The 25,541-nt window shown below is 43.5% G+C and overlaps 1 protein-coding gene across 2 annotated transcripts in view; it reads left to right on the top strand.

Annotated features, from left to right (window-relative positions):
- Positions 1-4,549: 4,549 nt before the first annotated feature.
- SLC15A2 (solute carrier family 15 member 2) overlaps positions 4,550-25,541 on the top strand; it is a 52,362-nt gene continuing 31,370 nt past the window's right edge. The window contains exons 1-5 of one of the 2 annotated variants that reach the window (XM_041473402.1): positions 4,550-4,727; positions 18,336-18,382; positions 21,678-21,765; positions 22,378-22,519; positions 24,358-24,450. In XM_041473402.1, the coding sequence (XP_041329336.1) occupies positions 4,661-4,727; positions 18,336-18,382; positions 21,678-21,765; positions 22,378-22,519; positions 24,358-24,450 (437 nt within the window). In that variant the 5' untranslated portion in view covers positions 4,550-4,660. Of the gene's footprint in view, positions 4,728-18,250; positions 18,383-21,677; positions 21,766-22,377; positions 22,520-24,357; positions 24,451-25,541 lie in introns of those variants that run through there. The other variant, XM_041473401.1, reaches the window with a different exon arrangement.

Below are 25,541 nucleotides of genomic sequence, written 5' to 3'. Positions count from 1 at the left end.
GGTGCCTTTGAGCTTTCAGCTCAAAAGAGTTGGGCTCCTTCCCCATTTAAAATCACTTGAATCCATAGTGTCCAGCAGAGTCACAATATCTGTTACCTAGGCAGTGTTTTGGGTGCCCATGTCTTCAGATTCAGTGGCTCTGGCAGCCAGCACATAGCTGAGGTATCTGAGAGTCTGCCGCAGTGAGGCAGGGCTGCATGGGGTGCACAGGGAGGGCAGATTTGGCCCATGCAGGTGGCAAATTGCCATTCTTTTTGCCCTGCCCTTCCCTAAAGCAAACACAACTCCAGAGCTTGACCTTGGCTGACTGGAAAATGAGCCATGTTCACTGAAGAGGCAGCTGAGGCAGTGTAAACCGGTGGTGTCACTCACTGGCACTACCCTGCCTCACTGCATGTGGTTTGTCTGGGCCAGCGCTCCATTAGTAAAGTGCAGAAGTGGAAGGAGTGTACATTGGCAATGCAGTTGTCTGTCTCTAGAAGATCTGGGAATTTAACAGTCTTAGAGACTTAAAGATGCACATTTCCACCTCACCAGAATGTCTGAGATTTAGAAAATCTTCCTATCCTGAGGCAGAACAAACTGCCTGTATTTTGAAAAGAATGAAAACATGAAAAATATGGCTTGAGTCAGTCAAAATGTTTTTGACATGTTTTGTTTCAATTGTTCAAAGCTTTTATGATGTGTTTGCAGATTTTCTATCTAGACCAACTAAAATCTTTGGAATGACATACTTGAATAATACTGAAATTTCATTCTCTCTCTGATTTTGTATATAAAGACAATCTTCTCAATTCCTTTCCTTGCAAGCCCATATTTTTCACTGGTTTAAGTGAATGCTTACTTTCTGCTTTAAAAAAAAAAATCAGTTGGTGTAATGTAAATCTGCTTGATTAAATTAGAAAGAGCTTTTGAGGAGCAAAGTCAGGGAATTTATCTCCTGTATGATAAATGGTGTCAAAGAGGTTACCACTGGTTATAAAATTAATCTGGGAACTAGTTTTTCCTATCTTCTAGCTCAGTTTTAAAATCTGGTAATTCTGTCTTTGGTTTGAGTCAGGAAATCAGTGTAAGAAGCCTCACAAAGCACTTAGAGATCATTTGAACATGAGGCAGCAAACAGAGATCAACATCCTGAAGTTTTACAGTCCTAACAGCAAGCAAAGACATTAGCTTCTCATCCACTGGCAGTTGATTCCAAATCCCTCTAAAGGGCTTACAGAAAATGTATGTTATTGAATTGTACAATTGAATTCCTCAGCTAAGTCTCCCTTCATACTAGGTCTTGTAGCTACTTGGCTACAACGTCATCGTGGTGCACGACCTGCTGCTGGGCAGGACGATGCTGGCACATTAAACTGGCTGGATGGGCACATATTCATGTGTATTTTGATGATATGTGACACCTGTAATTGTTTGAACAGCTCACCTGAGGAGGGCTGAACTGAGGTGCGAGGGAAGCAACCCTGCCTGGCCAAGATACAGCAGCCAAGAGTAACAAACCCCAGCAATTGCCCAATTAAAGCTAAGCCCCTCTTTAATCAAGACAGTCAAGTTAAGAGGCCCTCGGGATTTTTGTGAGAAGGAGGAAGTTCTAATCATTACAAAGAGAATTGCTTCTTTTTCTACCAGGTTTGAAGTTGCCCCCAAATTAGCAAGATGCTAATTTTGAAAAGGAGAATCATTAGTTTTTAATAAAGAATTTGCTCCTTGGGAGGTGTGGAGATGGACTGAAAGCATTTTGCCATTCAGTTTAGAGTTCATTAGTGCACCCATCAGGGAAAATGTGTGAGAAAAGTGAAATCAGATGAATATTCCTTATTTAACCTCCAAACCAGTAATTTGGGAAAAAAAAAGGCAATTTCTTCTAAATCTAGGTTCCAGGTTACTGCTTTTTATCTGAGCTCCATTAAATTATTCCCCTGCTAAATTTTCATGAAATAGGCTTTTTGCTCCAGCAGACACTGACTCCCTGAGATCATTTTGAAAGCAAAACATTCTGTTTTTATTAGTAATGATACATCTTCCACCCTGGTGCTTGTGAGGGCTTGAGGAAGGTGTTTGTACCTAGGTGTCAATTTTCTGCCCTGAATCCCTGTTTTTTCACTGACATGGGATGGGCAGGATGAGCTGGTTCCTGTTTGTCTCCCTGGCTATGGGTAGCACCAGGGTATAACAGAAAGTCATGAGAGCACCTGGCAGTGATTCTGCCTCCAGACAAGTCAAGAGGCAGCATCCCTGGTCTCACGCTCACTGCTCAGGCTTGTAGCTCAATCCCTCTCACCCTCACTCCCACTGCAGTGTGAAACTGCAGAGAGGAGACTCTCTTTGGGCTCAATTATGGTAATTTCTTCCTTCCTTGGTTGTCCCATGTGATTAATTCCCAGCTTTTATTTCTATGTGGCAACCACCAGACACAATTTTTCTACAGGCTCCTGTTTATTCTGGACTTACACATGGCAAGTTTCCTATACAACCCTTTTTAAAAACACACATTTATTTGCTTTTACTGACTCTGGTCAAAGCAACTATTCTGAAATCCCATAGGGATGGAGCATTAGGGGCAGACAAATGTGATGAGCTGGAGCTGCTCCACATACCAAGTGCAGCTGGTTGAAAATAGCCTTGACCTTTTTATAAACTGAAGTGTTGTCCAGCCCTGTTTTCACTGACCTGACATATTAATGTGCTAAGGGGATTGGGCAGTATTGCCTCAACATTTCCCAGATGGTTGTTTCTTGGGGCATGTTTGCCTTGACAGATTTCTTCCTGTGCATGAACTCTGAGGTAGAAGGAATCTTTTACAAAGATTTTGTATTACTGTCTATGATTTTTATGGCAAAATGAGCTTCCTTCATGTTGTTTTGCTTCCTTTCTTTCTTCTCCTTTGTGACCTCACAGCCCTTAGTGCCTGAATTCCAGCCTTCGTGTACCTCATTTCCTCTCTCTACTGTCTCTGAGGAGGGCTCTGTATCCATGACCCAGCCATGCTTGTACTGCAGTCTGAAGGGCTGTTCACGTGGCCATGATCAGACTGGGACCTATCTAGGTGTGTAGAAGACCCCAGAAGTCTGGAATTCCCTGCCAGAAGCAGCAATGGAAACAACAAGCTTGGTTTGGGGCTTCCAGGTTCTTGCCTCTATGCTAGGAAGTCTGGAAGCCCCCATACTCCAAGGATTTGCAGGATCCTCACTGTGGGAATGAGCTGGGTTCCCTGGGCTGCCAGAGGCTACTGAGTTCTGCAGCCCAGATATCCTCACTCCACTGCAGTCCTGCCAACATTCAAGGAGGAGATTCCTATCAAGCCATTTTACTACAGGTTTGGCTTCACAGGCAATGCAGAGCCTAGGTGAGAGCAGAATCAGGCCTTTAATCTCAAGGAATGCAATGACATTTTATCATGTCCTCTGAATTATTCTGCCACAAGCATCTTGAATGTCTGGTTTATCTCCTCTAAAATGATCCGTATACACTGCTCATCAATCACCTTTATTTCACAACCAACATGCCACAGGTGGTTCAGCAACCTGAGCGTTTGGACTGAAATTATTGTATTTTCTGGAGCTCTGGGCCTGAACCAGGAGGAAGCTGCTGGTGCATTTGAGACGTTTGGGTGCTGTGGAGATGGAGCATGGGGTGCTTGGGTGGATGGCTGGTCAGCCACCTGTGTCAGGCTCTGTCCTTCTGCATGCCAGCTCTCAGGAGCAGCAAATTTCAGCTTTGCAGTAGGTTATGAAGGCAAGGGTGAAGCAAGTGAAAACTTCTTTTCTTTCTCAGTTAAAACACTCAGGGTTACTTTGCCTTAGGAGCACAGGTCTACCTGCCTGGCTTTCTCCTATTTCACTGCAACCTGGACTTGAACGGCAAAGTGATTCCTGCATGAGTAGAAATTGGGGGTGCCTGAGAAATCTTAAGCACTCACAGGAGCACTGGCTTTTTTGGAGAAGTTGCTCATCAGTCACCAAAGTCTAAATCTAATTTTAGGCATTAAGCTGAATTTGAGCTCTTGGAAAACATATGGCATCAATTCTGCTTACTGATCAGTTTTGATAAATTGGCTTGATATAGTTAAACCATTTGAGTTGCTTTCCATTCCCCAACAGGACATGTGAAAAAAGGAGGAAACTCTAGGGCTGAGAGACACCAGGTCTGGCCAAGCTAGATCCAATGTACCTGTTTTAGCTGTCTATCCTCCCTGTATGACCAGCTGTTTATTTTGAGCCCTGCTCTGGAATATGTGCAAGTTGGGAAGGGATCTCACCAATAACTCTGCACTTACAAAGCCACTTAGTGGTACAGAAAATACAAAACACTATCTGGAATACATGAAATGATGAAATGAAGAGTTAATGAATCCTCAAGAAGTTTTAAGTTTGCATAGAGAAATCGGAGAGGGGAGGTTCACCAGTACATTTCTCTGGCCAAACCCACAGATGAAGATTAACTGAAAGTCTCTAGGGACAACAAACAGAACAATGTTTCCTGTGAGGCCAAGAGTTTGTTTTGCCATTTGTTCTCCTTACGTTACCATGGAATACAAGTGCTGCTGTGAGTACAAGAAGAAATAACTTTATGCCCTGCATTTATCTTGGACACATCCTGAAGCTTAATCTGGTCATAGTGCTCTTCTTTTGCACTGGACCACTTCACTGCTTTCTCCATGGAAATCCCTCCATCTGGGGACACACCACCGACACCTTTGTGTGAGACTCTCCACAGAGATTTCCGTAAGTAACGTGCTTGGATTGTGTTCCTGTTCTTTCCATGTTCCCTGGCTGGGAGTGCTCGAGCAGACAGACGTTGTGAGTGGAATGTTGGTGGGAGTGGGCTGTTTGGTGGCAATTGTCTAAAATATCCATGCAAGAGCTTCAGAATGAGAGTTGTGCCAATCTGCAATGCAAACCTGTTTCTAAGATGTGTGCTCATCCAGGTGGAAATCTGGGAAGCATATAATGTAACCTACATGTCCTGTTGTGCTTGTATTGTACTGAACTGTTGTTCCTGTATTATGGATCACTAATGCTGTTAAGTACCTGAAATGGTTTGCAGAAACTACGTGACAAATTGTTCTAAAAAACGTATAAGCCTATAGAAAAAACACCCCTGTTCATAGGGGGAAAGAAAAGCAAAAGGCAGAAAATGAGCAAGCTGCTATTAGTTTCTATGAATTAATCACTCATCTTCAGATCTGACAAAATACTCAGAGGAAGTTGGAGTCTCTTTTTGCTCTATTTTCAGCTGGTGCTTGAAGTAAAAGTGTCAGAAATCTCTGTGCAAAGCCTGTTCTGATGAGATTTCCAGCCAGTTTCATGAATGAAGTTGGTTTGGATTAACTGTGAATAAGTTCTTGTGCAGAGAACTAGCAAAGCATGGGTTCATTGATCACAGACACTTCTGTGTGTGGTGTCTGACCCAACACTCAATAAAGGCAATGAGAAACCTCCTGGGGCAGCTTATCCAATAGCTGTGGAGCCACTTTGCAGTTCCAAAGCAGCTGGAGTCAGCTGTTCCTAGACACTGGAAACTGGATGGGAGGGAAATTTGCTTATGGTCTATTCACCTGATTTATGGGGGTTTGCATCAGGCCCAAGTTCTTTACACCGTACAGTGCTCATTTACAAAACTGGTGTAGCAGGGGAGACCTAGTAAGAGTCAAGGTCTCCTCTTTTCCTCCTCCTGCACTGATGCCTTACTTCCCATCAGTAATTAACAGGGATGCATGCCTGTTTCTTCTGGGATTGTTTAACTGTGGGGACTGTTCCAGGGCTGTCCCCTGAGGCTGTCTCCACAAGTAACAGGCTTTTAAGTTATGCCTCTCTATTGATCCCCCACCTGAACAATTAGCACTGGTGATTGCTCTGAGTCCAAAGGTGTCTGCAATCAACCCCACAATGATATTCAAGGAGAGCACTGTTTTAAAAGGCTGCCTCTCCTGAAGTGTGCTGTGTGTTTTAAATGTGACAGGCTACATGACAGGACCTGAAACAGAGACATTTGAGAAAGCTTGGAAACTTCTGATCCTTGAGCTTGAGCCAAGCCATACTTTCTGAATTTTTGGCTTGGGAGTCTCTGATTCAAGCACAGCATTTTCACCTGCTATCCATAGCTTTATCATTCCTGCAGAATAATCACTGTTTTTAAGATGCCTGCCTTAATATAACAATATAACAATTCTCTGCATATAACAATATAACAATTCTCTGCACGACAAAACCCTAAAAATCTGGTGGCTGGTAAATAAGAATTATTGAGAATGATTGATTGTTTCATTTGAGGCATCAGTACCTTCAGCAGAGCTGTAAAGAGAACAGCTCAGCTTCCTTGAAAATTGTAAACGAACTTTTTTTTTGTTACGAAGCTCGCTTTGCCTTCTCTGCAAACTCCAGCCAAGGCTCCTGGGGGTCAGATTTTCTGGAGGTGGAAATCCAATACTGAATGTCTGATGGGGCATGGGGGCTACCAATTCTGCTTGTGAGGCTGTGTGAAAAGCTAGTATGTGCACTGAGAAGTAAAAGCACTGACTGAATGATCTTTCAGGAGTTGTGGACTCAGTTCTTGTTTCCATGCAAAATTCAATGTGTTCTGTGTGTTTTCTGCACAGCCTTGAGTTGGTTTCTTTTCTTGTCCTCACATGGGCTCAGTTGCTAGACCAGTCTTGCAGTAGGTGGAAGAGAGTAGGAGAGGTCAGGCCTCCCATCTGCTTCTTTAAGCAGCCTGGGCAGCCCCACGGCTGGCAGGGCTTCTGCCTGGAGTGACCAGAGTCAGCAAAGAGGCACAGGGCACTGCCATCCTTATCTCGTGTGTGCTGTCACTGCACCCCCATGCAGCTGTGCCACCAAACCACCTGTGCAGCCAAATGCCATACAGGAGATGGGACTTACAGGGAGCATCCTTCAGGCACTGCTTTTCCTTCACAGCTTTTATTTTAGAAAGTGGATAGTCCTCTGTCTCTTCTCAGCCTAGTGGCAAAGCTGCTGGAGCTGGCATCGCTCAGTTTGGGGGTGGATGCAGGAAGACAGGTTGGAGTGAGTCTGCTTGAAGAGTTGTGTGCTGATTAGGGTCAGATGTAATTGCCATAGGGGCACTTAATTGAGGGGGTATCAATAGACAGCAAGCCACCTCTGTAATTTACCTTCCCTGCCTGTTATTTAACAAAACTATTGAGAGAAAGGCTCCATTAACTACACTTTTGTCTTTAATTCTGCAACTGCAGTAAAAGCCAGTGTAGGAGAAGCCCCTGAATACAGGATAGAATTGGTTCTGTAATAATAATAATAACTTGCTTTCCCTCTTTGAAAATAAATATGGTTCTTAGTAGAGAGATTTACCCGTTGCTGGCAGTCAATCAGGCAGGACAGTTTGGGCTCTGAGTACTTGATTAGAATAACTTTAAGGAAAATTGCCTTCCTGAATCAAGTAAGGATCCATTAACCTGATGAAACAGGGTTTGCTTATCTGAGAGGTTAAGACTCATAACACAGCTTGGACTGCATTAGATGAGGCCTCTTTTAGAATAGAAAGTAATAAAAACACCATCTGTCATGTCTAGTCAATCAGACCTTGTATAAGAGAGCAATTATTCCTCTGACTTTACCATTATAAGATCATCTGTTTGTTAACAATGGGAAGTGTCAGGAATACTGAAAACTGGTTTTATGCCCTCAAATTATTTCTAGCTGCCTTTATCTGGGAGAGAATTAATATTAATCTGAGTTTATACAGGAAAGAAATATTTCTAGATGAATACAATGCCAAGCCATTCCATGTTGAGTCTCTTGTGATTTATTGTTAGAGGTAAAACTGAATGGGAGATAGAGGAAAAAGTGCCATGTATGCTTTTCTTCTGGAAGTGATTATTTCTATAAACAAATCTCTTGCAAGTTGCTGAGCACTCAAAGGTTCTTTGAAGTCAATTGAATGTATTCAATTCACTCAAGTGGCTGTCTGCATCTCAAAGGACTGGCATGGCTAGACCTTCTCATGTAGCATAGATGCAGCTGGAGGCTGTGGAAAAGGTGTTTGCATTTTTTGGCATGGATTTATCAAAGTTATTAAATGTTGTCACTAATGGATTTCTCTGACAGTGTGGTCTCCTCTATTTACTAAGGAGTACTTGGAGACATGTAAAGACTGAATGCCAGACAGCAAAGACAGCAGTGGGCACAGGAGGTGGAAAGCCTGTACCAGTGTATTCCCACCACCACTGTGCACCAGCTGGGGTGGAAACCATTCCCACTTGTCACACACCACAGGTGAGACTGCAGTGGATGTATTAATATACACCATTGCCTGCTGCTTGGGTATGTGCCATGCTGCTGCCCAGTGCATTCAGCACTGCTCTATGGCTTCTGGGTGGCTACAAGCTGGAGAACACCAGAGTGGTTTTTGTGTGCCCATGGAGAAACCATTTCTTTGTTCAGGGTTGTTGTTTGCACAAGAGAAGCACACAGAGTGTTTGCAGGTGTGTGATGCAGAACTCAGCTGCTGTGTGGTGGGCATAACCCCATGCAAGATCCCAGGAGGAAGGAGACAGGCTGGGGATAGAGGAGGAGGAGGATTAAAGCAAATACCTAATTCAGTATTCAGTCACAGCCAGAAGATGTGCTCCAGTTAAGGTAATGAGACTGGAGATTTGGGAGAAAGATGGTTGAGCAGGAGGAAGACAGCATGTGCTCTGGGGTGGCATCAAAGGAAGGCTGAGCACTCCTGATTCTACTGATGTCAGGTGGATCAGATGCCACTCATCTCCTAGGGAAAAAAGGACCTTTTTTGGGGAGTTAGCATAAGGATGAAGAGTCACAGATGAATTCTTCCTTCTCTGAGAATATAACCCTTATCGCTGCCAAACTCTGAGGGGATTTGTCCTGAGTGCCAGTGGAGAACAGACTGCCCTGGGCACAGGATGGCCAAAACAAAAAGAATTGTGCCACAAAGTGTTAGGGTCCCTGGAGACCCAAACTCTGTATGGCTGGATCAACATTAAAAAAAGCAAAAATATCTCCAATTCTGTGCCAGTTCCTCTGGGACCTGATGCAGGGAAAACCCACATGACTCTGCTTTCCCCTGGAGCTGGTGAGAGCTGCTCCCACTCACTGTGTTAGCAAATTGATCCCCCTGGTCACTGCGGGGGGAGGCCGAAAAGAATGGATGGCACTGCAAGCTCGTTATGAAAATGCAGGGAACCAGAGTTAATGAATCTTGGATGAGCCTCTAATCTGCCTGGCCCTTGGTGTGGTGGTAGAGGAAGCTGGGTGGGGAGGATCTGATTAACATCTCAGTGGAAATGACAGACCCTAGAATGCAGAAGGTCCTATCATATCTGTCAGTGCTTGCATCTGGGAGGGGCCACTGTCAGAGAGCTGAGGTCTCTGTGGATTAGATCAGGAAGGTTTTTTTCATCAGAACAGATATATTTTTGGGATTTACATCTTCTCTGTCCCTGGCAGCTTGCCTTGATGAAATACTGATTACACAATTGCAATCTGACTTAAACCACGGCCAAAAAATCAGCTGTGTGCTGGGTTATAGTGCGAATACCTTCTCTGTGATAGCAAAGATTTGAAATTGTGGAGTGCATTATGTCTCCTGACACAGGAAAACTTGTAGAGAGCAACAATCAGGCTGTTTACTGTGGGCGTATGGAAAAAAAAAATCAGAAAAACTGGAATTTCTGCCTTCTCTGAGATTTTCTAAGTCCAGTTACCAGATTAACGAATGAAACCACTTGGCCCAGATGTACAGGAGATTATGCTGCTTGGTGTTTGTTTTATAGGCAGTGCAGTTAAGGTTAGGAAACTTGAAATAAGTGCTCAAGGGTCTGACAAGCAATTTAGTCAGAACCAAACCCCAGGGTCCTGCTGGCACATCCTGTAGCCCCTCCTTCACTGCCCAACAGACACCCTCCACCCAGTTCCAGGCATCCCTGTGAGCTGGCTGTGAGGAATAGAGTGGCTATAGGATTTCTGGTTTCTCAGCACCAACTGCCTCACTGAAGCCAGTAAAAGCAGCGTTTTACTCAGGAGCAGGGTGGGAGAGGGAGTGGGACACACCGCCAGAAGAGAGCTGCTGGTCAGCTGAGAGATCAGTGCAGAAAGAGAAATTCCCAAGGCAGTATCTGTCCCAGATGCTGGAACTGAGCACGGAGAATAGGGCAGTGCACCCACGGGGTGGCTGAGACACTGGATGCAACTGGATACAACTGGAATCTGTCAGCATTCCTCCGGACCCAGGCTGCTGCAGACTGTGATGTCTTCGGTGGCTGAGCTGTCCCTCAGAGCCCGTGGCACAATAAATCAGTAGCTGTTTCTCACTTGTTCTGATAGTACTGCAGGTGGGGCGGCTCAACGGAGAGACTGCCGGGCTGGCATGCAAGAGGTTTCAGAGGAGTCTACCTTCATCAGGATGTTTCTTCCTTCTTTTGCTCCTTTTTGAAATGGAGGTACTGATATCTGCTCAGTGAGATGCCCTGAGATACCTGCTGCTGAAAGGCACCATGTGAGATTCTGCTTCTGAAACCACAGGGAGAAAATGTTCTTGGGACACCAGATGGTCCTCAGGTGTTTTCCAAAGTTCTGCCTTACCACATACCCCTTTCTTCCAGCTGCAGGGAAGCACCTCCCACCTTCTCACACCAGGAAGGGGATGACCCAGCCTCAGCTCCAGGCAAGTGGACTGGGTAAATGTTTAGATTTTTTCTGTTTCCAGGCTCTCTCTGATATTCAGAAGTTTTGAACAGAGAGCCTGAGTTGAGCCTGAGACAGACAGGTATCTCAGTACCAACCAGTGTGGCACTGGGTGCCCGAGGGACCAGCACACCTTGTGACAATCAGAATTGATTACTTGCACCCGAGAGAGGCAAACAGCACTGTGTTATGAATGGAGCTCATATGCACTTGCACACCTATCTTGGCTCTCCTTTTCTCCATTTTGTTTTTTTTTTCCAGAGCACTCTCTTTGTTGCTGACTTTACATACCCATGTGAACACTAAAAATAGCTATTGTTTCAACCAGGAACTGTCTCTAAGCAGTGGGCAGCATTGCTAAAATGCCTTAAATTTCTATAAAGAGGGAACAAAGGACTATCATGAAGGGCAGAACAGAGAAACATCCCAGGGACTGGACATGTTCCCATTGCCTGGAGCACCTGTATGTACGTTTTCTCGATGTCTTGAACTTACTGAAACCAGTGCTACCAGCCAGTGCATGGTACCTTATACCATAGCAACAAATACATCTTAGAAGTGGAGGGGAAAATAACTGGAAAATTATTCAAGAGGTTTCATAGCCCATTTCCTTAGTGACAGCCTGAACAGTTAAATTATTCCTGATTATCTGTGCAATATATAGTTTTCCTTAGTATTCTCTTGCTATTAATCAGTGGTCTGTTCTGAAAGACCACAAGTCTTATTCTGGAACCAACTTCAATTTTTTTTTCAGTGGTTTTGTGATACTCTCAACTCGAGAGCCTAGAAAGTAATTTAAATTCATGGGTGTATTTTGTTTGTGCTGAGTTTTCTTCATTTCCTGACTAAACTCTCTCATGCCCTGTGTTTTGCTTGAACATTCCCTTCAATGAAGAAAAAAATCCTAATTTTTCCTTGCTATCGTAGCTAAACCCTATTTTTTCCTTGCTATCTTAAATAATTGTTCAGAAATAAAAGCCCTTCCTCATGTGTTCCTCGTTTCTCCCTGCCCCAATCTTCTAATATAAGTCACAAGCATTACCAAGTGAAGCCTTTTATTTTTCCCAATAACTATTCTCCCTCCAGCTTTTCTTCTCTGTTGCATTGTCTGGCCTGTAGTGCTCATATGTCTTTTCTGCTTGTTTTTCACAGTGCTTGCTCAGAGTCTCATACTGCTGGCTTTGCCATGCTGTGCTTTGTACTTATCTATGCTGTATCTTCTTATAATATGAATAACACCCCCTGGATCCTGGCCATACTTCTTACATTATAGATTTAAATTCTTCTTACCATCTATCTTTTCTTTAATATCTCTTCTATGCACATCCTGCTCTTTTTTAGCCATTATTAAAGTTTTGCTTCAATCCTCCTTTCACAAGCCCCTCACGATTTGCCATCATCTTTTTATGAGTTGTTCATGCTGTTCTTCATATTTTACTTCAGGTTTTGCATCCCTTGTTGCTCTATCAAATGAATCATCAGATGTAGGTATTTATTCCTCATGTCATTTTGGAGTTCGATTGTGATCAGCTTAGGCTTCTCAGTACTGCACATAGTAGCTATTGCTGTGTGCTTCTTTTCACTCTTAAATTCAGGTGTCTCTCAGTGTTTCCCCAATGTTATCTTTCTAGTCCTCCTACCCAATTCCACTGGTCATCTTATGTCCAGCTAATAGCAGAGTTTGTCAGGAACTGATGGCCTGTTTGTAGCCTTGACTTTATCTTGAGGTGATAGATATGGGACCTTGGAGCAGGTGGGACTTGAGCGCAATAAAAAGGTGAAGGATGCAGATGGTTTCAGGGCCATGATGTTGGGTGATGGAGACCCCATTTTACTCTACTGCTGAATTCACTCTAAACTACTTCTGTGTCTGCAGAAAATATTTGGGGTTTTCCCCTGCAGGAGAGTTTCCCTAAAGCCTCTCTGAAAGAAAGTCACAGCAGTTTACAGGTGGTTGTGGGGGAAAGCAGAAAGGAGTCACAAGTGAAAGTGCACTAGAAAAATTATTGATTGTCCTTCAGGCAGCTCATGGCTTGAAGTTGAAAAAGGGTCATGGGGAGCACCTTGTCAATGTTATGTATGCTTTCCTGTGTGATATGTGCAGAACTGGGAACTGAAGCCAGTCTGTCAAAGGTTGGTGAAATCCCGTGTCTTCTCAAAACCATAATCTTCTCACTAGGTGCCCCATCCCTAGAAATATTCACAATCAGGTTTGACAGTGCTCTGAGTAACCTAATCTAGTTGAAGATGTCCCTGCTTATTGCAGAGGAGTTGGAATGGATGGACTTTGAAGGTCTCCTCCAGCCCTAACTGTTCTGTGATTCTATTATAGTGAAAGACATGTGTAGTTAAGACCAACTCTGAAACTGGTGTACAGTGTCAAAAATTTGGATTTATGGCCAGCTGTAGATCCTGTCTAGTCACAGAGCCAGTCCCTATCCTCAACCAGAAGTAGTAATTTTATTGAGAGATAGTGTAGCTGCAGTGTGAAGTGATTGATCGTGAACATCCATGAAAGGTGCCATGCAGCCTCAGAGTCTGTATTCAAGAAAGGCAGATTCCCTATGACATTTGAGAGCTGAGCAGAGATGACTTCGGATCAGAAATAAATGGAAGTTTAACTATTTTATTGGTGGCCAAAGGACTGCTGTTGAGAAGTGAAATATTAACAGCAGGGTGAAAGACAGCCGGGATTGCTTAACGAGGTTCATCTTCAGGCACAGCAGAGCTGGGCACATCCAAGGCACGGAATGGCAGAGGGGGACTGCACACCACAGACTGCAAAGGAAGCCCAAGCTGGTGAGGAAGTGTTTAAAGATTTCTTCTTGCTGATAGTAGGAGAAACTGAAGGCAAAAAGGCACCAGGAGGGATGAGAAGTTTCTCTGATTGTTACAGGTTGACTTGTGACCAGATGACAGGCTCTTAAATGCAGATTAGGTACTTGATATTGTTAGTGGTATTGATCTAAATACCTTCACAATTTTAAGTCTGTTATGGCTGGTGAATAGATGAGAGATGTGGGTTTGAAGGCTTCTGGCATATTTTCCTGGCTGTTCAAATGATTTGATACATCATTTTCTTGAATTACTTTGAAGTTTGGGAGAAGTCTGCAGGCAATGGAAACCACTCTTGATCTGTATAAATCAGTTAAGCACTGCTTTTTCTTGTGATCAAAGAATTGGAGAAAATAAGCCAGAAGAGACCTCCAGAGGTTATCACGTCCTTCCAGGGTCTGGTCATTAAGCCCAAAGTGTTGCTGCCACACATTCATCTAGTTTCTTAAAACCTTATCTCAGAAACAGAGAAAGAAGAGAGAAATACATATATGGTAAAAGGGCTATAAAATATGGTCAGTGCATATAAATTAAAAATAAGACTCATTATTAAAAGACAAGTGTGGCTGAGATGAAAATTAGGAAGGGATTGTACCATGAGATGAATGCAGGTAAAAATGAAGAGACTAGTTGAGTATAAACAGATTAAGGTGCACAGTACTGCAGCAGGGAGTGGTGAGGATGTGGGGATTGTAAAAGCAATGTGAAAATGCAGATTCTCTTTCTGAGGATTTGGGAACCAGAAAAAAAAAATAAATTATGAACTGAAGGTCATAGCAAAATGTATTAATGGGAACTTCTGGCTGTGCAAGGCATCTGGTAGCTGAATATAACATGTAAGCATGAATCATCCTACAGACTCTCCAGTTGCATAAGGGATAATTCAGAAAAGACCTCATCTATATGCCTGCTCTATATGCCTGCTCTGGTCTGACACAGGACCTGATATTTATGTAGTCCCTAACACACTCTTATATAACAGACATCATGGGTTGTCTGAACCCTGCAGGCCGAGACACACCATCTCTGTTCCAATGCTCATCTGTCCTCACTGAGAGGGAAATTGGGAAAAGGAGCTCCAAATATTCTTTACTGAAAAAAGTCAGCTATTTCTCTCATCTTATCCTCAACAAAAAAATTGATTATAGTTCATCTCTCTGGCTGTTTTTTTCTGTCAATGGAAAGCAATGGCATTTGGTATTTCTTCTTTCCCAAATTTCATAGTTTTCATTCCAGAGTTGTAAAATGTTTCTCCCATTTTGCAACACCATTTTGGGTTCATACCCGGTTGTCTCCCAGGCTTCTTCACCCTGGTTTTGGGTACAAACAAAAGCACTGGCTGTGCTGAAGTTTTCTTTGCTCATGGAAAAGCTGAGGACCTGCATGTTTCATGCTTTCCTAATGTGATGGAAAATCATTGATACTCTTACAGGGGATTTCCCAGTTGTCCACTATTATGAGCATTTCATATGGATCCTATTTCCTTGTGGGAGATCAGAGGCACTAGAGTTAGGATCTATCACATACAGAGCTGCTCTAGCTGTTACTCCACTTAGCAAAGAATAAAACAATCTGGTTTGAGAGCATTTTTTCCAATCTGAAATGGCTCTTTTGTAATCCTTATTCTCCTTTTGGTGCTTAGGAGGGATTATCTGATCAAGTGTCTCTTGTTATGGAAGAACACTCCTGGAGGAATAATCTGCTTTTTAAAGGCAGTGGTGATGTTTGTTCCACTTTTGCCCTTCACAAGGGAAGTGGCTCAATGTGATATTCAGCACTTGAAGGTAAATTTCATCAGGCTCTGATGATCTGAGCACATTTGAGATATCCAAATATTATTTAAGCAGTTTTTGTCTCATTTCACACATACTCTTGCTGGTTCATTTCAAGAGTGTTGCATACCTCATTGCAATTTGTTTTTTTAGTGAAAATAACAAAAAGGACACAAGTTTCCTGGCTTCTCTGAATGATTGTTTTCTGGTTTAAATAACAGCTTTTCATTTTCCTTCCTCTTTCTCCAATACTGGCAGCATTTCTAACACCTTTTCTTATTGCCTTTTATGTCCCCTTGCTAGTTGTAGTGCATTTTGTGCTTTGCAGGCACACTTCTACCACTCTGTTTGATCTGTTTGTCTATACCGGTCTTCAGAAATGCTACCTTATTTCCATTTGTGGTACAATTCCTTCCTGATTTTCAGTCCAGTCGCACAGGTCTCCTTCTATCAAGTATCATTCTGTATTTGTATCTGAGGTGCTTGCAAATTTGTTCTCTTAAACTTGTTTTTGCTGTTTGCTTCAAGTTACCGTTTATTGCCAGACATTTGAATTCCTTTTCTTCCTTTCTGTCTGAGAAGACCTTCTGGCAGCTAGTGGCCTAAACAGCTCTGCAGTGTATTAGACAAGTAGTATGTTAATGAATCATCCTACGACTCTCCAGTTGCATAAGGGATAATTCAGAAAAGAGGAAATCTTACAGAAAGCCACGCTTACCAGGTAAAGTTGTTTGGCACAAGATTTTCACAGAAACTCAGGAGGGCACCTCATCTATATGCCTGCTCTATATGCCTGCTCTGGTCTGACACAGGACCTGATATTTATGTAGTCCCTAACACACTCTTATATAACAGACATCATGGGTTGTCTGAACCCTGCAGGCCGAGACACACCATCTCTGTTCCAATGCTCATCTGTCCTCAATCCTACTGACTGATAGGGTTTTTCATGTTGGTATTCAAAAAAAATTATCATTTAGCTTATGTGAGGCACAGGGATGTATATACACAGAGGAAGTATAGCTGCAGGAGGCTGAAAATGTTAAGGCATCACACTGCAGCAGCATGGGAGCACTGTGCAAGGGATGGTGAAACCTTTCCTGCCTTCCTTTTTTATTATTCCTTTAGGAACTCTGTTGCTGTGTTTGCTTTGCTTGCCTGTGTATGGCAGAATACAGCAGGTTTCTACTGGGAGCTGTATAGAAATACCTGGGGTATGAGATGCCAGCAGAGGGCTCAGAAATATTTCTGCTGCCTCTAGGCACGGGGTCAGGCTTGCAGGACTCGAGTAGGTGCCAGCCTGGTGTGCAGGGACAGGACACTTGTGAACAAGACCTGTTCTGCCCCCAACACTGGGTCTGCTTTTGAGCACTCATGCCCATGGAAAGGGCTTGATAAACCTGAGCTCCCTGGAGGCTGCACCCAGGTGAATAGCAAGGCTGTGCATGTGTGCAGGTCACTGGGAGGGCTGAAGACAAGGAGCTGGTTTGTGGCAGTGCAGAGGAGGTACCAAACTTTTCTTTTGCTGCTGCTGTAGAGGAGAAAAGGAACAAAGAAGGGGTAGAACTTTCTGGCACCATCTGAAGTTTGGCCTCCAAGTCAGCTGCCCAGCTGATCTCGTGTTTAGATGACCAGTTAGTAGGAGTGCAACGGAATCTCTGGATATTTTCAGAGGAAGCAATGCCAGAGCACATGATGGATAGTAATTATACTTCCTCTGTGCAGTCCATCACATCTGTTTCTCTTGTGTAAGTGTTCTCCATGCCTTGTTAACAATAACTGAAACCAGATTAAAGATCTGTGGTGTGGCCAAAGGCCTCTTTCCTGGTTCATCAGCTGCAAACCTCGTTCTCCTGATAACCAAACACTATCAGCAACTCAGTACTTGCACTAAGGACAAGTTTATGGAGACTCCTTGTACCAGCTGTGGATTCTGGGTGTGGTCTATGCATTACTGATAAGAGAAGGGAGAAATATTTGGGAAAATTCCTTGAACATTTGTCTTTTAAAGAAGCCAAGTGTAAGAGGAAGAAGAAACCTCTGCACTGTGCTGAGGATACAGCAGACCAGCAAGCAGTGAGGATAGTTTATGGGAAGGTTGCGAGTTTTGCTCTGCAATTGCAACTGGCACTGGAAGAATGCAGATTAAGAGCTCCACTATTGCCATGGGAAGGGCATGGAAGGAGGAACAACAGTGTTCCTGCAGGGAGCTGAGCCCCTGTAGCTGCAGGGGGAATCAGGGACTCCCAGCAGAGATGGGCTGCATTTGTCACATATGGAGCCCCAAAGTGGTCTTCTGGATAATAGAAAGTAGAGAGAGGGGCTGGGGCTGCTTCTGGATGCTGGCTATGCCTGCTTGATTAAACTGTACCATGGGAAAAGGCAAGGTCATTCTAGGGAATTGGTGTGGGAATGAACCCTGGGTCACTTCACTCCTTCAGTAGCAAAGAAATGATTTAACACAGTGCAGGCATCTGTGACATCCAGTGTCCAAGGGTTTGGTGTGATGAACATTTTAGTAGTTATGTCTTAGAATGTGTGGCTTTCCAGTGAAATGAGATCCCTGCAGAGTAAACCTGTCATTACCACACTGGGAGGGAGATGCACGCTCTGCTCCTAAATCCACAGGCAGTAGGGTGTATCTGAGACCTGGGATTTTTATTCAGCTCACATCTGTGCAGCATCCAGCACCGTGCTGGGCTGGTGCACGTAAAATAGCTGGGGGCATGCCAAACAACAGGGAGGTCTGTGCCACAAAGTGCTGACAGCCCCAACCTGTGACTGATTTAGGCTGTGTTCCCTGACTCCTCTTGAACTCTGGAGCTGTCTTTCCTGGTAGCATCTCCCTCCCCTTTCTACCCTGGCTGCACAAATGTGCTCAATTAGGGTTAACTCAAACTGAATCAAACTTCGTGCCTGAGGTTGGAAATCTTCCCAGTCAACTCACCACAGCCACATAGCATGGTGGGAGACAAGGCGAGAGGGGAGATGAACGCTTTTCAGAGAAACGAATCCAAGGAAACTTTGTTCACTTTTATTTCTGCAGGAGATGATCCCCCCAAAGGAGATTTCCCTCTTCAGAAAAAATCTCCGGTAAGTGTTACTGCTGGTTTCCTTTGCTTTCCTTTCTGCTCAGCTTGTTTTAAACATTGCAAGATCTCTCTGTTCTCTCCTCTGTTGTGCTCTGGCTAGAGACAAACACCCTTTCTTGCAGAGGGTTGAAATAAGCCTTAACAACTCAAGGCAAAAATCCCTCCACTAACCTGATTAAGTTAAGAAAGTGCAGCTTAAAGGGAAAACATGAACTGTCTGAATTTTTGGGAAAAAGGGTAAGGGATTTATTGCCTTTTCCCTGAACACTACTTTCCTTGTGGGAAAAAACTTAGATCTCTGAAGTGGATGGGGCTGTTGTGCATAAGAGGGAGGGAGCTGAACTCTGTTTAGTTTGATGAAACCCACCAGGGAAGGGTACCCAGATGATGAAAAGCAGAAGGAAGGACAGGGATTGAGGACAGGCCACTGGTGTGTGTTACAGAACCCAAATGTAGTGCCAGAGCCTTGGGTTTACATCTTTGCATCTGATTTAAAACCTGATTCAGGTGAATGTATTGCTGCCTTGCAGCTTTGATGTTTGTGCAGATTTTCAGGCTAAGTCTTGTTGAGTGCTTGACCCCTAAAAACTGTTCACTGCATACGATTCAGGAAGAATTTGGCTTATATTGCAGCTGCTTTGACTTGCAGGATAATATGTAATACTTGGTCTTAAAACTCACAGTCATGTCATTAGCAAACCAACTATTTAACTCAAGTTTAATTAATGTGCAGATATTAACTATTGGATATCCAGAGCTCCTGGGAAATATTAATCTTCATCCTGTTTTGCCATTAGTCAGCAAGAAGGAAAGCTGAAAACAAACGTCTCCTGTAGTGGGTAGTTTAAATGAACTTTCTATTTTCCAAAGAGACAGTCTATCAACTTCCACAGTATCTTTAAGAGATCCACAATCCCACGGATCCCAGGCTTGCTGTGGCAGCTAAGCACTGCGGACTGTCTGTGTGTTCATGAATCCAGGCTTAACCTCTTTGCTTTTGCTGGGGCTGTCTGCTGAGCACGGTCCGTCCCCGCGAAAGCGAGCAAACTGCATCTGGCTCTCCACATGGATGAAAGCTTCCCACTTTTGGATGTCCAGGCAGGCCACAGGCAGGTCAGTGATACAGTGGAGAGAATACATGAGGGTTTCTGCATGTGCTGATGCCATCTCATGACACAGAAGCCAGATGGAAGTACCCCTGCTTGTAAGTCGTTGCTCTGTGTTTGTAAGCACTTACTCAGGGTTGTGGCTCAGGCACTTAGGAAGGTGTAGCTGGGAAGTCACTGCCCCCTGCTCTCCTTTCCCTTCTTGCTCGTCTGTAGGAGGTGCCCATTCCAGAAAAGGAGTGGCTGAAATGAGTCACTCTACCTTAAATCGGTGCAAATAAATCCACTGGGACTTGTGCACTGGGTGTGCAGGGGTGAGTTCAGGCAGCAGCGCTCCTGCCACCTGTCCACCTGGTTTGGACAGTCACTCTCTGCACCTCCACCAAATGTTATTAAATGCCATGAGTATGTATAGTAAGGTCTGTGAAGAAGAGAAAGAAAAAAAATCCCTGTTGTACAATTTTACTTCCAATTTCATAAAATGCCTCCCAGCAAAACATGAAACATAATCTGCCTCTTATGGATTTTCTTCTTTTATGAAAAGCTTGTTGGAGAAAAATATTCTGTGTGTGCATATGGTTGTGTGTTTGTGCATTTACAGCTTATATATGCCACCATTTTTAGGCTAGTCTAAAGAGGGAGGCCCCGGTGCAGTTTCCAAGGGAGCCCACTCTTTCTTACAAGCCATACTGCTGAGCACAATGGTTTCAGAGTAAATCATAAATGAAAATTATGATTTACTCTAAATTATGTATTTACTCTAGTAAAGCAACAAGGTTAAGGGTTTCTTATAAAAAGGCAGCCTTTTGGTGAGAAAAATATATACATATATATTATATATAAAAATGGACAAAAATATTTGTCTTTAGAGGATTAAGTAATGGAAAGTAGGGGGGAGGTAGGAGTTGTGGAGTTTTGATTTTCTGTCTGTTTTGTTGCTTTTTCGTAATGTCGAGGAAGACAGTGTCATTAAGCTATACTCTTCTGAACTTGATGCCATTGCTTTGGGAATCCAAATAAGCTTAGGTCTCTTGGTGGTAAAATAAACCTGAATAAACACATCTATTTTGGTACTGTATTTGCATTTGGGACTCTGGGAAGAAATACAGGAGTTCATTATTTCTGACATGAGGCACAGAAATGCATGTGAAGAGTTCATCTCACTTCACTGGCCCACACCATGGCTGTTTTAATCTATAAGTATAGTTGTATCTGTTAATATCACACTCCCCCCAGATTCCTCACCAAATCCATGGCCAGCCCCTCTCCTGCTAATTGGCAGAGGCTGGGCAGTGCTGTGCAAACCTGCTTTCCTGTTGCGAGGCAGTGGAGCCACTAAGCAGCTGGAATCTGAAAGCTGCTTAGCTCTACCCACGGTGGGGTAGCAAGAGGGACAGAGGCCCACACAGGGTCGTGCCAAGACTCATCTGTTTAATGCCTTGTATTTCACTTGGAAAGTGCTGATGTTAGCTGCAGTAAGTCAGGCTCAGAGAAAGAGTGGCCATACTTAGACAGGTTTGACAATCCCATCACTGGCTTTTTTTTTAAAGTTCTGATTAATAAATTGAATGATCCATAGCTGTGCCAGCAATCTTGGAATATGAAATGGATGCCATGCCTGAGGGAGTGTCAGACAGAGAGCTGTTGCTCTGATTCAGCGAGTGGTGCACAGCTCAGCACAAGTGAGGAGAAGAGATTGAGAGAGGTAGCAACTTTACACACAGAAGCAGACAGCAGATCCCTGAGGTCTCCCAGTTTCTGAGGCAAGGTTGGTACTAGAAGAGGAAGCAGTTTTGGGGTAAGGTGGTGGCTTTATATGGAGTGCAGAAGAAAAGGAATCCAAAGGTGTTTTTTGTTATCAGTGACGTTTTAGCATTGCAGTCAAGAGTTGGTAGAACTTCCAGTGGAGCTCCTGGAGCTACAAGCATGGTGGGCTGCTGACTGCCCACAAATCCCCGTGGCAGTCCTTACTGGGCTCATGTCAGCCAGGCTGATTCTCTGAGGAGCCTTAATCAAAGCAAGAGTACTGTGGGGTCCACTCTCTCCTTTGAGTCCAGCTCACAGCCCAGTCAAGCAGCTGTGGGCACTTGGTTTTTGGACTGGACTCCTCTCCACCACCCAGACACTGTGGGAATATGTTGCTGGGGTGAAGGCTTTGACAGTTGATATGTTCTTGTTTGTCTCCCACAGAAACTCTGTGGCTCCAACTACCCCCTGAGCATTGCCTTCATTGTGGTGAACGAGTTCTGTGAGCGCTTCTCCTACTATGGCATGCGAGGTATGTGGCCTGTGACTTTCCAGTCCTGAGGTCTTTACACAAACTGGATTGATGTTTCTGAGCTATTCTGGGTGTAGTATCAGCTGTCTTTCAAAGTTAATTGATATTTTGGAATGCACGTATGAACAGTATATCCTAACGTTGCTGTATCTAAGATGAGAAGAAGTTGGGACTAGAGGGCTCCAAATGTACCTTCCAATCTAAATTATTATACAATTCTCTATATCAAACCTGGTTTTCTACTGTGTGATGTCTTTCATAGTTGATGTGCAATCAGTGTGCTTGGGGATTGAATCTTACAGGCACCTAATCTGCAAATAGAAAAAGTGCATAAACAGAACTACAGGTTAGGGCAAGATAAGCTAGAAAATACATTTTTCAGCTAAACATAAATGTTTATGAGCAAAGGATGTCAGATACTCATATATCTCATTTTAGCTTCTCCTGTGTCAGAGATGATGAGGAACAGGTCTGGAAGCACAAATCTTTCCACAGCACTGCTCAGTTGCTAGACAAATCAGTAGTTTTCTTGCCATCATGATCCTGCTTACCTGCAGATATACACATTAATTATCTGATATGATTTTTTTGTTTGTTTTTTTTTCCTTTTAGCTGTTCTGACACTCTATTTCTTAAGCTTCTTCCACTGGGATGAGAATCTCTCCACTGCTGTGTACCATGCCTTTTCTGCGTTGTGTTATTTCACACCTGTCATCGGAGCCATCATGGCAGACTCGTGGCTGGGCAAATACAAGTAAGTGAAGACCTCTCTCTAATTCAGTCAGCATGCATCGACACCGTGCAGCCTGTGCAAGGACAGTGCTGTGTGTGCTCCCAGTTTTGAGCTAGCTCAGACTGCAGCAAAGACACACTTGTGAAGGTCAGCTCCTCTCTTTTAACAGAGCTGATCTGTTTGCTCATGTTGTTCTGTGCTTGTCTAACACCCAAAGGCCAACAGGCAATTGAAATTGGGACAAATTAAATGTTACAATAACCCTTTTCCTCTACTGTCCTTCCCTACCTGACTTCAGGAAGCTGAGGCGTAGGGCAATTAACCTTCAGTTTGCTAAGGTCTGCTTCTGAGAAGGATTCAAAGATAGTGAGGAAGCAATGTCATCATGTAGATCTCAGATTCAGATGAAATGTCACTAACTGTAATGTGCTTACTTACACTTCTCACAGCATAGGTAATGTATCAGCACACCCATTTTTATGCCTGAGAGACCTGTGTTCTCTCAAATAATCTCCATCAGCACATAACCAGGTAGACTCTTCCTGAGTAAGAGTCCTTAGGCAGTCTTCCCTTCTGATGATAAGCTGCCCCAGAGTGGTGATGAGCAGCTGCATATAGGACTTTCTTTGCTTGGCACTGGTTTTTTTCATTGTCTGAGAAATCTTGGCTGTCAGGGGGATGATGTGCAGCTGAACTTTTCTCTCTAAGACTAAGCCTATCTGGCAGAAGTGTCTCTATAGGAAATAAACAGCTGCCATATGCCTATCCAGAAGAAAGTTCTTAAGGAGCTGTCAGTGTCCTTTTTTTTCTGTGCTCAGTTTTAGTCATTTTCTTGTCCATTTGAATGAAAAAGAAAAAAAACAGTGGGGCTTTATTAAATTTATTATTTAAGGTCCCATAGCAATGTTCATTAGTTTTGAGGATGTTTATCTTGCAGCGCGATGTTGTGAGAAGGTAAATCCTTATACAGATGCTCCTATGTTAGTCAAGACACTTTCCTTGGAGTAATCCCTATAATTTAATGGGAAGTGGCTTTTACTGTAGTAGCTGGACCTTGGCCAATATAACAGATTAGAGGGGTTTTTATCAATGATCTGATGTGGTGCTAAATTAGCTGTTGCAGCCAGGGTTTGAATGCATCAGGGACCTCTTCCATGCTCAAAGCTCATAGGACTTCTTCTAGTGTTTCTGTCTTTACAAGTCCTTTGATTCACTTCTGTATGTGTCTTCAGCACAAGAATACACAGATTTCTCTTAATCTAGAGAGTGGTGAAGGGATAGAATACACTCAAGAGTCTGATCATCCTGCTGGTATTTCTTCTTCTCCCTCACCAATGCATAGGAGGCAGATAGATGAGCTCAGTCTTTCAGAGATACTTGGGACCCAAAACAGACTTACAGCGAGGAAACCACTCTCCTCATTCTTGTTTGTTAGGTGGGTTAGGTGGATTGAATGTGTGCAACAGTCTCTCGACATCCCTTCCAGTCAAGGGATTCACTTATGCACATCCTACAAAATGCCATTTATTAGTAATCTGGAAACTGAGTTGGGCCTGAACAGTGCTCTTCTCTTTGCAGTCTTCCATGCGTGACAAGACTGGAACACTTTTCATTTATTCTGCTCAATAATGTCTAAAAATAAAGCAGGGGCTATCCCTTCTTAATCTGAACCTATTTGCATATCTATTCCTTCTAGTGCACTCAGTGTTGAAACAAAGGAATTACAGCTGCCCACTGTACCACTGGTACCTTATGTGCCAGCCAAGTAGAGCTGCCATATCAGGGCCCATGGGCACCCTCTGTTTTCAGCTTGTACCTCACCCAACACCTTCAGTCACTGCTGTTTGCTTTCCTCACAGGACGATCATCTACCTCTCCATTGTGTATGTTGTTGGCCATCTGATAAAGTCAGTCGGTGCCATTCCATCCCTGGGCAACCAGGCAGTTCATGTGTAAGTAGCCCTTGAAGCCACAGTGCTGTAGCAGGCTGTGATGGTAGTTAGTTTACCCAAGTCTGTAATTTGTTTTATCTCCATCAGACCAGCATTTTGAGGGCTGTGCATGGATTACTTTCATCAGGGAAGGGTTAGGAATGTCTGAGTAAGAGCAGAAGGGTGGATCTAGTAAGTGAACATGCCAGATGGAGTTAGAAATCACCACACAGACTCTAACCCCTTTGGCACAGGCATTGAGGATCACCCCTCTCTGCTCTACCATGCTACTGGTTTGATCTCCTGTATCCAGCTGCCTGCACTGCTCCTTCCTGGAGCCTGCTCATTTCATCAGCACAGCTGCCCAGCTCAGCAAGGTTCCCCTATGTGCATGGGAACACAAAACTGAAATACATTTTCTGATGACAGGAGAAGGGTCTGTCTCTTCCACAGGATACAACCCTCTAGATTCTGAACTGATTGGCTTGTCACAGTGGTGTCTCTGAAACCACCAAACCAGTTTTGTCTGTGTAGTCATGGCTCAAAAAATATGCACATGCAGGCAGGAGCACATGTTGTTTACAGAACAATTTTCTTTTGTCCCAGACCTGGTCAGTCCTGATACTCTTGTTCCCTAGGGACATAATCTGTCAGGCCAACAATGGCATTTTGAAAACCACTGGGAAATAGAAAGCAAACAAGAATGAGCCTAATTCAAACAGTTTGTCTGCTCTTACCCAGGCTACAAAAAGTACTCCCCTTTTTCTTTTTTTTTCTTCTTCTCAATTGATCTCTGACAGCTTTTGTTGTCATATAAGTAAAAATAATTCCACAGATCTTTGATCTTCCATATGTCCACTGGACCTCAGAATAACAAGAAACTGACAAAACCAGTTTGGTTAATTGACTGGTATGGAATGCAGAAATTAGGATAATTAATTTGTTTTTCAAATTATTAGGATTAATTTGTTTTTCAAATTATTAGGATATTTAATTTGTTTGTTTATCTAACTCATCATCATTATCCATGTGCAAAAGACAACATTATCAGAGGAATCATGGTTGGGTGACACTAAAATACTCTCATAAGCTCTGGAAAGGTTTTGCAATGG

This window comes from Pyrgilauda ruficollis, unplaced genomic scaffold (assembly GCF_017590135.1).
Source record: "Pyrgilauda ruficollis isolate IOZ18807 unplaced genomic scaffold, ASM1759013v1 scaffold3, whole genome shotgun sequence".
NCBI classification, from domain to species: Eukaryota; Metazoa; Chordata; class Aves; order Passeriformes; family Passeridae; genus Pyrgilauda; species Pyrgilauda ruficollis.
The sequence above is the reverse complement of the archived record's forward strand: the minus strand, read 5'-3'. Positions and strand labels throughout refer to the sequence as shown.